Raw genomic sequence first — 15,469 nt, forward strand, 5'->3', positions numbered from 1 at the left:
AAATTTGAATACTTCAATAATAATAATAATTATTATTATTATAATTATTAATTAAAGAACATGACCTACTATGGTTCTTTCCCCTTATACAGAGATAAATGGAAGGGTTCACAGTGTAGTGTAGGACTTGCATTTTTGGTTATACCTTGACGTTTGGTATGCAGGCTTGTGACACTTTGGCAAAAGGGTTCAACTAAATAACCAAGTAATTATTATTGTTTTGTCATTTGGATGTAGCATTGGGCACCCTAGTCTTTTGTTGTATACAATAAGGGCTATAATCAGAATAATTGACAAAGTCAATGAAACATACTGTAGTTATAAAATTACCGTGGTAAATCCGCTACCCCACTGGATTGTCTTCTCATGAAGTATGAATTGCTCTTCTGCAGAAGTCTGCGTGTTTATTCCCCCAACTCTTGTACCAATCAAAGTCTCATTAGGGAAAACAATCCAGTTGATAATATCAAAGCCCGAAGTCAAGTCTCCATGTTCATCAAAAAACACTTCATCTCCTGCGCTGTTTGTAAAACGGACCTTCCTCAGGTACTTATTGAGCTTAAGAAATAAATAAAAAAAAGTGATGAAGCATTATATACAGTAAATATGTATAACCCCTGTGTGCAAAATGCGGTGTAAATTAAAATTAACTGATAATTAACGGTACAGTGAGGAGACATGAATATTTATCCAGCAAAGGTGTATTTAGATACATCCTGAAGTCACAAAAAGATAAATAGATCAATGTATGTAGGTCATTTTGATTCAAGGACAAAGGATTTTCACCCTACACCTATGTATCAAAGCATTTTGTTCCAATGTTGTCCTGTCTGCTCTAGCTTGCACTTTAGGGAATGTCAGTAGGAGGTGTCGGAGAGAGTTACATGGTGCACATATTATAATGAGATGTATCGCAGTCTGCGTCTCTCTGTAACATTCTTTAATCCATTTTATTTGCCCACAAAAATCCTCCATGTCTGAAGTGGCGTAAATCTAACTTTCTGCAGCACATGTTCTTACATATGACGCAGCTCTGCTCCCAAAATCCCGTAAACAGTACAAAGCCTCCAAAATGATTTGCTGAAATTTACACTGATTGGAAGCGGCCTGGAAACTAAGCCACATTTTCTGTAAATTCAAGGCCAAGACATTTTCCATTATGAATGCTGCAATCATTTTATGGTATGAAAAAGATATAATAAAAAAATAAAGAAGAGGAAAAAGTATCTGGGGGAACAAAGGGATTTCTCCTTTTTTTAACACTCATTCTATTAACAATTAGACTACTGGACAACTGTGCAAAATGACAGCTCCTGTTTAGCATATAGAATGTGGTTTGAGTTCTTGAAATGAATAAAAAAGTGTATACCCACTTACAGATCGATAGGCAGATGGGTTCATGTCATCTCAGTAATAGGAAATATTTTTTTACTAAAGTAAAATAACAGGCCAAGGCACAGTATGTAATACATATTGTTACCACATGTGGTTTAAATCATTCCTATTCTTCTCTTTTTTTAAACACATTCCTCCTATCAGCCATTGGTGCTAAAGCAGTCAGAATATAAGTGAATTTCATTGATACTTTAATGCAGCTCTAAACTGACATTTGGGATCAATTTACCTGTACCAGCTTTCCAATGAAATAAGTTCCTGCTACAGTATATATCTGGAAAATTAATAGACTGGTTACCTTTCCTGGTTGCCGTTAGACAGTGGTTAAAGTGTGATTGTCTTAGGAGTACCAACCATTACCCTGATTTTATTGTGTAAAACCCCCCCACGGTTTTACAGTTTTGCTTTGCTTTTAATTACCGTATATTATGTATATATTTTTCAGAAAGCTGTTCTATGTTTCTGCTTGTATAAATCATTTGAAAGTGTGGTCCAAAGAGATTTGTCCCAATGTTAAACAGAATTTGAATTTAATGAGATCAAACAGTCTTTGAGGCATTATGTCTGTACCCTGCATAAGGCAATTATAATAGACTTGCATTAACTTGTATATAAAAGCTAGCTTACCTCCCAGGGCTGTACATCACTTAGAAGCAGGCTTTTTTCTTGTTCGTTGTTGTAAGAGTACATATTGTGTAAGGCGTGTGCTAAAGCAAACACAGCATTATATATACTGTAGCTATAGACTGAGATATCTATGAGAAAATTCGGATAGGAGGAGTTCTCAATCTTCTCATTGCGAGTGCATCTGCCAGTGTCATACATGGGTTTAGTTATCCAATTACATGAATGCAATTCAAACCATGTTTCTAAAGTCAACATGTGTCCTGGCAAAAGGTCAGGGTTGAAGGTTATAAGGAATTGCTCAAATCCTGGGATATCTTTATAATGGGGAGTAAAAGCCAGGCTCCCATTAAAAGGTGCCAGGGACAGAAAGTCATAATACAAACCAGAGGACACATCCCATTGAGAAGCGATGATCCAAACCTTTTCTGGGACAGGGTAAGAATTGGAATACATGATTATGTTTATTGTAGACATGTAATCTGAATTACCATAAACTATAATCACTTGGGATGTAGACTTTTTCATAATATTGATGATCTGTATCTTCCTGCTTTGCTCTGATTTCCCATGAAGAGGCACAAACTCATTGAATTCAACACAGCCCCCACTCTGTGTGATCTGTTTCTGTAGCATCTGACTGGCTTTTACACCAGACTCATCATCTGAAGCCAGTATTCCAACCCAGGTCCAGCCAAAATGCTTTAATAATTTGACAATGCCCCGGAATTGGGCTGATTCACTGGGGACGGTGCGGTAGAAAGAAGGAAACTGAACTTTATCACTCAGGATTGGATTCACTGTGGCATAGCTGATCTGGAAAATAATGTGATGGTCAGAATCCGTTAGTGAGAACCTGCAGGTGAAAGATGTTGTGCAAAGCGCAAGCAGATCTGTTAATGTGATCCACATTATTGTTCGTTTTTGTGTGCTTCAGAACACTGTAAATGTTACCTCAATACCATGGGATAGGCTACTTTACTATGCTCAGAGGCAAAAGCCTTCTTATGATGTTCCAAAAAAGAACTTTGACGTATAAAGCTCACCTAATTATACTTTTTTTCTATCTTTAGCTTCTTACCATTTACCGATTTATATTCCCTCTGTAGCAGTTAAGAAATACTATTCCAGCAAAACCACTGATTTGTATTCACAGTCTGTAATATTCAGATTTTTTACTGATAATTCAGAGGCCAAGTCTACATCTTATATAGAAACACATACCGATCCCGCTCCTACTACCAGAAAGCATTGACATTAATTTATAATATTCTTTTTATCATTTTTTTGTAAAGCACCAGCATATTCCGCAGCGTGGTACAGTGGGGGTACAGAGATATGCAAATTACATAAACAGTTATATACAAGAGAAGACAAACATGCACAAATATAAAGAGAGGTTATAAGGGCCCTTCTCATGAGAGTTTACAATCTAGAAGCAGGGGTGAGCAAACTATTTACACAGAGACCCTCTTTTTATCTGTGATATTAGTCGAGAACCCCCTGCCTGACTTAATCTATATCACATTACTTTTTTTATTAATTGGTATAAAAAATTGAAAACCGTAAAACATGACAAATTATATAGGTTTGTTTTTAAATAAACCAGCATAATAGTATGAGAACACAGACTGCAATTTTGTTCACCCTCCCACCCATCTTCTCCCTGATCCTCTTTCCTTCCTCAACTCCTATATCCCCCTCATCTCCTCTCCCCTGTCCACCTCCTTTTCCTCATCATCTCGACTCCACAGCTTTCTCCCTTTCCAGCTCGCTCTCCCTCCTCTTCCTCTCCCCCACCCCCTCCTGCTTTCTACCCCTTCTCCATGCCTACCTTTGGAGCAGGCTGGTAATAGACACGGTAGGCGGGAGATGATAACAGTGGTGGTGGGCCGCCAGAGTTAAGCAGAGGAGCAGCCGCCAGAGGAGTTAAGAGTTGCACAGAGGCAGAATGGCCGGGGAAGATCGTGCTGCAGCAGCATAAACCCCGGAAGTAAGGAAGACTTACAGATCAGACCGATGGGAGCGCTCCTCCCCCGGCCATCCTGCTCTGTCTCTGTGCAACTCCTAACTCCTCTGCCAACTGCTTCACTCTGGTAAACCGCTGTCGCTGCATAAACTTTTTCTGCGGCCATCATCTCCCCCAGCGTGCCTCTATCATCATAGAACAAGATCCAAAACAGAATCCGGAGCACAGCCGAAAAGATGTAGCATTGGACAGATTGACTGTTCGCTTTGACAAAGCGCCCTGTGCGTGAAACACGTTAGAGGATCTGTGAGGACTTTATCTACATGTTTTTTAACTAAATACATTTCTGAATGGTCAATCTGTCCAATGTCACATCTTTTTGGCTGTGCTCCGGTTTCTGTTTTGGATCTTGTTCTATGCTGATAACCCTGCCTGGATGAACACTGCTCTGGATTTGCTATAAAAAGGCTTCAGTGAGTATACTCCAATGCTTACCCTTTGGTTCTTCTGAGTTAAGCTAATTGCTCCGCTGGGAACCATGTCATGCTGGAGCCGTCAGATCCCTTCTCTGTGATTGTGAGTAGCCGCATCAACATTATTGTGCTTATAATGCTAAGCAAGTTGTTTTAGGGCCACATTGTTATCTCGTTACCAGTGGCTCTAATCAGCGGTATTACGGTGTAAATATTAACCTTACTTACCTACGGTGATTGAAACCGAATCAGGGACTTTTACTCACAGATACACAAGAGCAGGCGATGACGTTAAGTATTCATTTGCAAAGTTTACAGCTTTTTTCCAGCTCAATACGTACTGTTTGTTTTTGGAGCACCAGACTTGGGGACTGGTTATAGCCCACTATTCTTCTAGGTTGCCTCTATCATCACCCTGCGTCACCCTAGGAAATCTTGCACTCCCCAGTTTGTCCTTATTCCCTCTAGATCAGGGGTGCACAATATTGAAACAAAAGATAAAGGGGCTGCTCATTGTAAGATGTAGTATGCCTCTGGAGGGAGTATTGTCCAGTCACCTTAAGGTTTGTAGGTGTTGGTTTTTGGGCATGGTAGATAGGGTGGAGTTTGGTCTAGCCACACACACAGCTGATACCAATGGGGTTGGCAGGTGGAGATGGGGAGGGTGTTAGGTGTGTGCTAGATTGGCTTCTTGAAAAGGTGAGTTTTTATGAAGTTTTTCTTTTTCCTCTGAGAGCCTGATGGTGAGTGGTAGGGAATTCCAGAGAGAGGAGACAGCACGGGAGAAGCCTTGTAGGCGGGACTTAGAGAAGGTGATAAGGCAAAGGTGGATGTCTTGGGTATAGCGTAGGGAACATATAGAGATATATTTGGGGTGAGGACAGAGATGCAAGCAGGGGAATGCGTAGTTGTGAGTTTTGTAAGCTAGGGTTTAAAATTTGAATATGGAGGCTATGGAATTTGCATAGTGGAGAAGCAGAAGTCAAGTGGTAAGTGAGGTAGATAAATCTGTCAGCACATTTTGAATGGATTGCGTTGGGATAGGTGGACAGGACTGCAGGATGGTAGGACTTTGTGAAGGACTGAGTGTGAGGAATTGAGAAGATATCAGAGTCAAAGATGACCCCTAGACAACGGCTTGAGGTGTTGATGAGATTGCAATTTTATTGACAGTGAGGGGCAGTTTGGGTGTAGGTGTGGCAGTGGAAATAGGAAAGAGCAGTAGTTCTGTTTTGGACATGTTAACCTTCAGGTAATGGTGGGACATCCAGGGGGATATTGCAGCCAGTCAGTTGGTGACACAGAATAGGAGAGGGGGATAGGTCAGGGGAGGAGAGATACATTTGGGCATTATCGGGATAGAGATGATACTGAAAGCCAAAAGATTGTATTAGTTCGCCAAGAGAGGAGATGTAGAGAAAGAAGAGCAGAGGACCAAGGACCGAGCCAATGACGGAAAGAGAAAGTGAAGAGGAGACACAAGTAAAGGAAACACTGAAGAAGCAGTTGAATGGGTAGAATGTGAAACAGGAGAGGCTTTGTCACAGAGGCCAAGGATTGAAGAGTGTTAAGGAGAAGGGGGTGATCAACAGTGTCGAAGCAGCAGCGAGATCCAGGAGAATAAGTAAGGAGATGTGACCATTAGACTTGGCTGAAAGGAGGTCATTGGCCACATTTGTTAGTGCTGTCTCAGTGGAGTGGAGAGGGCAGAAACCAGATTGCAAAAGGTCAAGCAATGAATTGGAGAATACAAAGTGAATTAGGTGGTTGTATACAAATCTCTCAAGTAGCTTGGAGGCAAAGGGGAGAGGGGAGATAGGGTAGGAGGCTGGGTTTCTTTATAATGGGAATGTTTTTAAAAAGATGGGAAGGTGCTGGTTATGAGAGAGCTTATAAAAGTGAGTTACAGTAGTGTGGGGCTTTGTGTGTTAGAAATGGAGTAGAGGAGGTGTGAGGGAATAGAATCAAGGGGGCAAGTTGTAGGGTGAGATGATGTAATGAGTGCTGGCACCTTATCCACAGTCATAGGGGACATTGAGCGGAGGGTGGATTGAGGTGTATGAAGGGTGGTAGGTGTTGCACGTGGAACTTGACATAGACATGTCATGTCTGATTGACTGAATCGTGTCTGTGAAGTGGGTGACTGGTCTCGGGCTGTGAGGGTTGAAAGGGGTGAAGAAGTAGTTGGTTGAAGAAGGGAGATAAAGGTTGGTTAGATTGAGGATTAGACTAGCCATACATATTTAAATCAATAAATTCCCTCCTTGTATCAAATTCTGTTTAAATTCTTTAGCTAAATGCATTAAACTATTAAACATTGTATCCTTTAGACCAATTGCATAAATCACATATCTAAATCAAGTGGAAAATGCAGTATGGCAGAAAAAAAAGGAATGAGTTAAACAGTAGAAGATTATCGCCCATATATACTCAGCAATACAGTATGTTTGGATTGTTCTGCATATTTTTTTAACTTTACCTGTGGTATCTTGTACATCCCGAATATTCTGGCCAGCTCGAGTGTAACTTGTGAAGAAAGGCCATCAACAAAAGCCACCATGTTTCTTGAGTGCTCACACCTAAAGTTGGGAATTGAGCTTGACTTTCCAGAGATCATGTTAATCGCACCCAATGCTGAAATCTCTTCACTTAAACAAGTGTCAGTGAAATGGAAACCTAGGGAAGTGTTGGGAAGGAGCTCAGGATCCTTGTTAATTTCATTGATTGCAAACACAAAGGCCAAAAGATTCTGGTAGTTCTTTATCTGTATTCTACAATAAGAGAAGGTCAATATAAGTGACAGGAGTGGTAGTTCACTGGTTTCCATTACAATACAAGTGATCATACTGTACTTTAATTAAGGAACCAGTGGAAAAATGAAAGGAGTGGGCACGTCTGAATTTGTATTGCCCTGGGGAGAGGACCAGTGATAGAGTTTAGAAGACTAGGTAAAAGAGAAGAAAGCTCGCCCAACAGTATTTGACATACAGTATTTACTTTACAACTAAGAGCATAAGTGATACACTGATTAAATAAAGTTAGACTTTTAGCCAAATGTGCCTCATTGTTGTCTTTGCATCAATACAGCGCTCATGGCCCCTCTTCTTGCTGGCCGCTGCTCCCGCACCAGTGGTGGGGAACACACGGAGACTGCGGTCCCGGTCCGCTGTTGCCGAATGAGTGGAGATGAGCGCATGTAGGGAGAAGAAACAAGAAACAGCAAAGTGTATAGTATATACTGGAGAGTGTGCAAGAACACTGGGGTGAGGGATAATAATAAAACTATAAGTAGTCACACGGGCATATGTGAGCAGGATCCCTCAGCGTTGTCTTGGATGTTCTCACTCTGGTTACGAAGTAAAATCGTCTGCTGGAACAGGTATTGGCTTGCGTGGATCACTTGATGTGATTCTTTTTGTTGCTCCTGGTACTTTCTTATAGCCGTATGTTCATTCTCATTAGAGCCATATCAAACACACAGGAAACAAACACACACATAGGAGGATCCAGAGTGAATGAAAGGACAAGAAATGGAACACACTATGGTGTCAAATGAAAAAATGAATAAATAAATACCCTCACACGGGCTTGTGTGAGTGAAGACAATAAGGGCAAGTACTTGCATCATGGGATCCATTGTGAGTAATAACTGTGTCTGCAATCTTAAGGACCGATGGTATCTTGCAGTAAAACCGGGGTAGATGACAACCAGGCAATTGGAAAGATAAAAAAACTGATTTTATTAAACAGATAAATAAAAGCTCAAAGACTTACATCAATAATAAATGTACTCTCCGTGGCTGGGAACAGTTCAGGTGGCAGTGAGTCCCCTTCTCCGTGTCCGGATACAGGGCTGTGTCCCGAAAACTGGAAACAGCTACGGGAGCAGTTGAGGGTCAGAAAGGCTCCACGCTATACCTAGATATACGCGTTTCGGAAATTCAATTTCCTTCGTTAGGTTCAGGTAATAGCGTGGAGTGTCAGGAGCTTTAAATACATTCTTGCAGGATGATCCGGCTGCAATCAATGTTAAATGATTGCGAACATCAATGATGTGCGCATGCGTAGTTCGCCGGTGGTGTCGCAATCATGAGTATCATGTGCGCATGCGTGGTATGCTGGTGACGTCAGTCATAGTGACGTCCCAGTCAAGAGTATTCAGATGCCGTGCAGCGCTAGGAGCATAGTGAAAATAATGGAACAGAATGATGTTTTATAGCAGGATATCTGAAGCTAAATATAAATATTCTGCAATTGAATAAAAGTGAATGTTAATGCAGTGTAAGGGAAGCACATACCAATTAACGAAAAAACAAAAAATAATAAATAAATGATTAAAATTGACAGATGGTATAAAAATGGAAATGAATAGTTACAACAATAATGAATGGAGAGTTGTAAAAAGGGCGTTTATAAAAAAAAGCAGCAATATCAATGTCTGCGTTCAGACCTCCTGGGGCCAATGTTTTTAATTTATAAATCCAGAATGTTTCTTTACAGGATAATTTTAGCATTCTGTCTCCACCTCGCCAGCATGTGGGTACTTGCTCAATAGCACGATATGTCATACCTGTCACATCACTATTGCGTTCAATTTGAAAATGCTTAGATACACTGAGTTTGAAGTTGTTTTCTTATGTTGCCCATGTGTTCCAGTATGCGGACGCGCAGTGGTCGACTGGTGCGTCCAACATACTGGAGACCACATGGGCACTCAAGCATATACAGCACCGACAAAGTTTATTGCAGCAAAAACCGCCCGGCAGGATGCGTGGCGGCAGCGTGGAGTAGCGTTGACAAGCGGCTCGTTCGCGTGACGTCGGTGACGTCACAGTCACGTGAGCGCCCGGCTTCCCCGGCTTCACCGGCTTCCCCGGCTTCCCCGACTCCCCTGAAGGTTTGAAGTGAGGTAAGCGGGGGAGCGGGGAAGCAGAGGGGCACAGCAGGCACAGCTAGGGGGTCGGGAAGGTATGTAAATTGCGCGCGGATTGGAGGGGGGGGGAACGGAGGGGACGCGGCTGGATGCGGCTGATGTGCTGACTTTCCTCAGCACCAGCCGGAGTAAATCCCGGTGAACCGGCGGCATTTGCTGCAATAAACTTTGTCGGTGCTGTATACAACAAAGCTTTTTCACCAGTCACTGAAGATTTAAAATGCATTTTCTCTTTTGAACCATGATTACATGCTTTGCATGTCTGGCACTTGTAGAAACCTAAAAGTTCATTGAGCCAGGTAGTCTTAGGACTGACACTTGATTTTTTTAAAGTGCTTGGCGCGAGTTGATTCTTAATATTGTCAGCCTTTTTAAAAATGATTCTTGGATTATTAGGTAAATGCTCTTTTAAAACTGGATCGCTTTATAAGAGGTGCCAATGGTGTTTAAGGATCTTTTGTATTTTGTCTGCGTCTTGATTATATTTAGTTAAAAAAGGAGTCATAATCTCTCTACCTTAATTTTTTTCCATTGTCGTTAGAAGTGTCGTTCTATCGATTTGGCTGACTTAGTCATTGCAGTATTAAGATGTTCCTTATCGTAATTCCTTTCAATAAAACGATTTTTGAAAACAGAGTCGTCGGTGCAGTTGCGTCTGAATTGGCCCGATGGAATATTTGATAACCACCTTCGATGGTGGCAACTGCTATTTAAAAGGTAGTTGTTACAATCCACCCCTTTGAAGAAGGTCTTAGTTTTAATCAGGCCCTCTTCAATATAAATAGTTAAGTCAAGAAAATCTATCGTTGTCTTACTCCTCTGAGACTAAATATAAGATTCTGATCGTTCTGATTAATATAAATCGATGAATCATTTAAGGCTCTCTTCACGCCCCCGCCAGATAAAAAACACATCATTGATATATCTCCGCCAGAGGACCAAGTCTGCGCCAAATCTGTTGGGGGACCAGATGGTATTGTCCTCCCACACACTCATAAACAGATTTGCATAGCTGGGCGCAAACTTGGTACCCATGGCGGTACCGTGGCATTGGAGATAAAACGTGCCATTAAAATTTAAAACATTGTGCTCTGGAATAAAAGTGATACTGTCAAGTAAAAAGCTAGTCTGTTCCGCTGCCATACTATGATCTTGATTTAAAACTGTGCAAATAGCCTCACGCCCCTTAGTGTGATCTATGGCTGTGTACAGTGATGCTACGTCACATGTAACCATAATAAAATTAGGTTACCATTCAATGGGGGTGAGCATATTAAGAACATCTGTGGTTTCTCCGAGATAAGATCTCCCAGTCACAACATATTTTTGGAGAAATGTGTCGATATATTCAGAAAGGTTAGACGTGAGAGACCCTATCACAGAGATTATAGGTCTTCCTGGTAGTGCTTTTATAGCTTATGAATCTTAGGTAAAAAGTAAGAGACTGCCATGACTGGGAATTTATTATTAATATAATCAAATTCTTTGTCGTTTAGGATACCTGTTTTATCATGATCCAATAAAAACCAGTAGTTCATCCCTAAAAATGTTGGTGGGATCAGTGCTGAGACATTCATATGTAATGTTATCTGATAACCTCCCTGCCTCTTTTAAAGTAGTATTCTTTGTCCATTACCACTACTCCCCCACCCTTGTCCGCTTGTTTAAAGACAATAGATTTGTCCTTAGCTAGCGTTTTGAGGGCATCCTTTTCTTTAAGTGTAAGATTGTTCTTAAAGTGCCTCGTTTGTTTAGATAAGGCCTCGAAGTCTGCCTGAATCATTTGTTGGTATAATCTAAATTATTCCCTTTGCACCATGTTGGATTAAATTTTCGATTTTGATCTGAGTGATGAGTGATGAAAATTTTCTTGTGGACTTGTGACAGCCAGTGGTATTCTACAAACGGCGTCTTTGCTAAGAAAGAATCTTTTTAATGTCAGCTGCCTGACATACTTATTAGCATCGAAATTTAACTCAAATCTGTTCGCAACTTTTGCTGGCGCAAAATGTAGGCCTTTGACTATTAATTTACATTCATTAGAATCAAATGTACGGCTACTCAAATTAAAAATTAGTTTTTGTGTTTACGTTGTCTGCCTTTTTTGTCTGGGTGTTTCTTCTACCTCCACGTTTGCCTCTAGTGGTCTTTTGCGGCCTTTTTTGTCGGATATTTCCCTGTCAGAATTCTCCTCTAGATTTTGAAAACGATTCTGTAGGGGAAGCTTGAGCTTTTATTTATCTGTTTAATAAAAATCCCTTTTTATCTTTCCAATTGCCTGGTTGTCATCTACCCCGGGTTTTACTGCAAGATACCATTGGTCCTTAAGATTGCAGACACAGTTATTACTCACAGTTGATCCCATGCTGCAAGCACTTGCCCTCATTGTCTTCACTCACACAAGCCCGTGTGAGTGTATTTATTTATTCATTTTTTCATTTGACACCATAGTGTGTTCCATTTCTTGTCCTTTCATTCACTCTGGATCCTCCTATGTGTGTGTTTGTTCCCTGTGTGTTTGATATGGCTCTTATGAGAATGAACATACGGCTATAAGAAAGTACCAGGAGCAACAAAAAGAACCACATCAAGTGATCCACGCAAGCCAATACCTGCTCCAGCAGACGATTTTACTTCGTAACCAGAGTTAGAACATCCAAGACAACGCTGAGGGATCCTGCTCACATATGCCCGTGTGAGTACTTATAGTTTTATTATTGTCTTGCACCCCACTGTTCTTGCACACTCTCCAGTATATACTATACACTTTGCTGTTTCTTGTTTCTTCTCCCTACATGCGCTCATCTCCACTCCATTCACCACAATGGTTGCACACCTACCCTGCAAACTCCTATCAGCGCTCCACATATCTCTGACATCATTTGGGGATTCCTCCTATTGGCTCCTGTTCTCATATATACTCAGACCTATGCTGATTGCGGAGCATAGACTTTGTTCCGTGTGCTTGCTACAAGCTGCTTGCTGTTTTGCCTTTGTACCTAGATCTCAGCCTTGACCCGGACTTCTAACCTCTGGCACCCTTGGACCTCGGTACATCTATAGGATCTCTCCTCGACCTCTGACTATTCTTGATCTGTCCAATCCTGACTACGACAAGTACCTCTACAATCCCACACTCTCCTACCCTGGCATGGCTAACCAACACTGACTCTGCTTACCGGACCTGCCCTCGTGGTCGTACGACGGCAGTTTCATATATCTCCACCTCAGCCTCGCAGTCTAGTTCAGTTTGTGGTGAGCATCATGACATTATGCTCAGCCCAACAAACTTGGACCCAGCTGAGGTGGTCGACGGTTACAAGAACATGACGGCTTGTTCAAACAAGTAGAGGCTTGTCTCTCCCAAAACAATCAGCGAATGGAACTGCTCCAATGCACCATCTCAGACCAATTAAAGACTATCCTTCCTGCTACCATCACTCCTACACCACCCACTCCACCGCCTGTCCCTGCAACCATGACATCCGAACCACGGTTGTCTACCCCTAATCACTACACAGGGAATCCATCAGCTTATCGTGGGATCCTGAATCAGTGTGCCATATAATGAGCTACTACCAACATATTTTTCCTCTCCACGAGAGAAGGTTGCTTACATTGGCTCTTTGCTGACCGAAGATGCCCTGGCCTGGGCTACACCGATATGGGAACAGCAACCAGACCTGATGGATCTGGAACGATTCTGCCAGGAATTTCGCAGAGTGTTTGATACGCCTGGAAGGAGGGTAACCACAGCTTCTCTCCTCAATATCATGCAGTGAAATCATTCAGTGGCACGTTACGCGCTTGATTTCAATACCATAGCGGCGGAGATGGCCTGAAACGATGAGGCGCTGGCTGGGGCATTCTGGCAGGGATTGACCGACTCTCTCAAGGATGACCCTGGAACACCTTACCGGATTGGTGGAAGTCATTGTGATGTGTATACGCATGGACCAGCATCTCCAAGAAAGGAGAATGAAAAAGGGGTGACACCAAAGAGGTATACAACCATCTTCATTCTCGTACACAGGTCCCGGAGATCCCGCATCTGCACCAGCTGAGTAACCCATGCAATTGGGAGGTACTCGTCTCTCCTCGGCGGAAAAACAATGCAGATGTCGCGCGGGTCTATGCCTGTATTGCGGGAACAGTGGACATCTGGTGATGGCATTTCCTGATTTTAATGGGCAAGCAAACACCCACTGAGTGCCAGGAGGATCACGCTGGGTACTGTAAAACCGTCTACTTCCAAACTTCCCTCCAAATTACTTATCCCTGTTACTCTCTCTGGAAACTTTGGCAACTCTACAACCCAAACCTTCCTGGACTGCGGCTCTGGGGGGAATTTTATTGACCAGGGGTTCGCAGAGAGAAACAGAATCCCGCTTATATTTAAATAGAATCCTGTGGGGCTTGAAGCCATTGACGGTAGGCCGCTACAGCCTGCATTTATATCTCTGCAGACCGTGCATCTTCGCCTTGAGTTGACTGGTGGCCACTCCGAATGAATATAGCTGGATGCCATTCACACACCCTCGGTGGACGTAATACTGGGACTACCTTGGCTCCAACTCCACAACCCCCAAATAGACTGGACCCTGTCACAACCTATTTGTTTGGGTATTCAATGTCATGAAGCTTGCCTGGAGTCGTCCAAAGCGCTAGCAGGGGTCTCTCTCCCAGAACAAGGTAGTCCTCAACTTACAGAGATCTACAGAGAGTTCAGGGACATTTTTGACAAGACCCAAGGGAAGGAGCTACCACCTCATTATGCCTATGACTGTCCTATCGACTTACTCCCAGGCACCATTTCCCCCAGGAGGATGCTCATAACCCCTGTCGCCCCCTGAGACCAAGACCATGAGGCAGTACATACAGGAAAATTTGAAGAGGTGCTTCATTCTGAAATAATCATCACCAGCTGGGGCGGATCTCTTTTTTGTAAAGAAGGATGGAACTCTGCGACCATGCATGGACTATCGCGGTCTCAACAAGGTAACTGTCAAGAACCGGGACCAATTGCCCTTGATCGCAGAACTATTCGATAGACTCAAAGGAGCCACCATTTTTTCTAAACTTGACCTGCGGGGGGCATGCAACCTGGTAAGGATTCGTCTGGGGGATGAATGGAAGACAGCCTTCAACATGCGGGATGGGCACTATGAGTACCTGGTGATGTCCTTCAGGCTCTGCAACGCACCCGCAGTGATTCAAGATTTTGTCAACGACATCTTCAGGAACTTACTGGATCAACATGTGATTGTTTAGTCTGACAATATCATATTTCTCCAAGAACATCCAGGAACACTATGGACACAAGAAGTAGGTACTCCAAAGGCTGCAGGAGAATCATCTATTCGCAAAACTTGAGAAATGTCAATTTCATCAGACGTCCACCTCGTTCCCGGGATACATTATTTCAGACACAGGCCTCGCTATTGATCCTACCAAGGTTAAAGAAGTCTTGGATTGGCCTTGTCCTCTGAAAACGGTCCAGATGTTTTTACGTTTAGCCAACTACTACCGTAGGTTCATAATTTTTTTTTGCCATAGTAGCGCCCATTATGACCCTCACTCAGAAAAACGCCAACCTGGCACAATGGCCACCCGAGACTTTGAACTTTTGAAAAAATAAATTGTTACTGCACCCACCTTGGTGCACCCAGACCCTGGACGCCCATTAACTCAAGGTACTGCACCGACACACTTTATTCGAGCAAATACCCAGTATGTACCTGGCAGATACCTGGAATGCGCCGCTCCTCACCTCTGACAAGCCCCGTTGCGTTTGCCTTCCCAGCCTGGGTTCATGCCTGGCTGACGGGCGGCTGATCTGTTAAATGATAATGATTAGGATTTAATAGGCTGCAATGCTTCGCGTGTCTACCAGATGGCATAAATTCATGAATTGTAATGCAGTATATATATATATACTGTGCAGTATTGCAGCCAGCGGGAATAAAATGCTTCAATCCCTGCCTGAAAATACCTCAATGCACTCGGGCAGAAAACAGTCACAAACCTCAATACACCCGGGTATACCCGAATTCGTGGGACTAGCCGAGCTCGAAT

General features: G+C 42.6%; 1 protein-coding gene across 6 annotated transcripts in view; it reads right to left on the minus strand.

Annotated features, from left to right (window-relative positions):
• The window catches only part of LOC142498888 (vomeronasal type-2 receptor 26-like), a 48,818-nt gene that overhangs the window by 24,953 nt on the left and 8,396 nt on the right, over positions 1-15,469 (minus strand). For 3 of the 6 annotated variants that reach the window (XM_075607511.1, XM_075607512.1, XM_075607510.1), the window contains exons 2-4: positions 6,941-7,232; positions 2,023-2,835; positions 331-558 (exon numbers count right to left, since the gene is read on the minus strand). In XM_075607511.1, coding sequence (XP_075463626.1) covers positions 331-558; positions 2,023-2,835; positions 6,941-7,232 — 1,333 coding nt within the window. The remainder of the gene's footprint in view (positions 1-330; positions 559-2,022; positions 2,836-6,940; positions 7,233-15,469) is intronic. The other 3 variants (XM_075607513.1, XM_075607514.1, XM_075607515.1) reach the window with 3 other exon arrangements.

Source organism: Ascaphus truei, chromosome 7, assembly GCF_040206685.1.
Source record: "Ascaphus truei isolate aAscTru1 chromosome 7, aAscTru1.hap1, whole genome shotgun sequence".
NCBI lineage: Eukaryota > Metazoa > Chordata > Amphibia > Anura > Ascaphidae > Ascaphus > Ascaphus truei.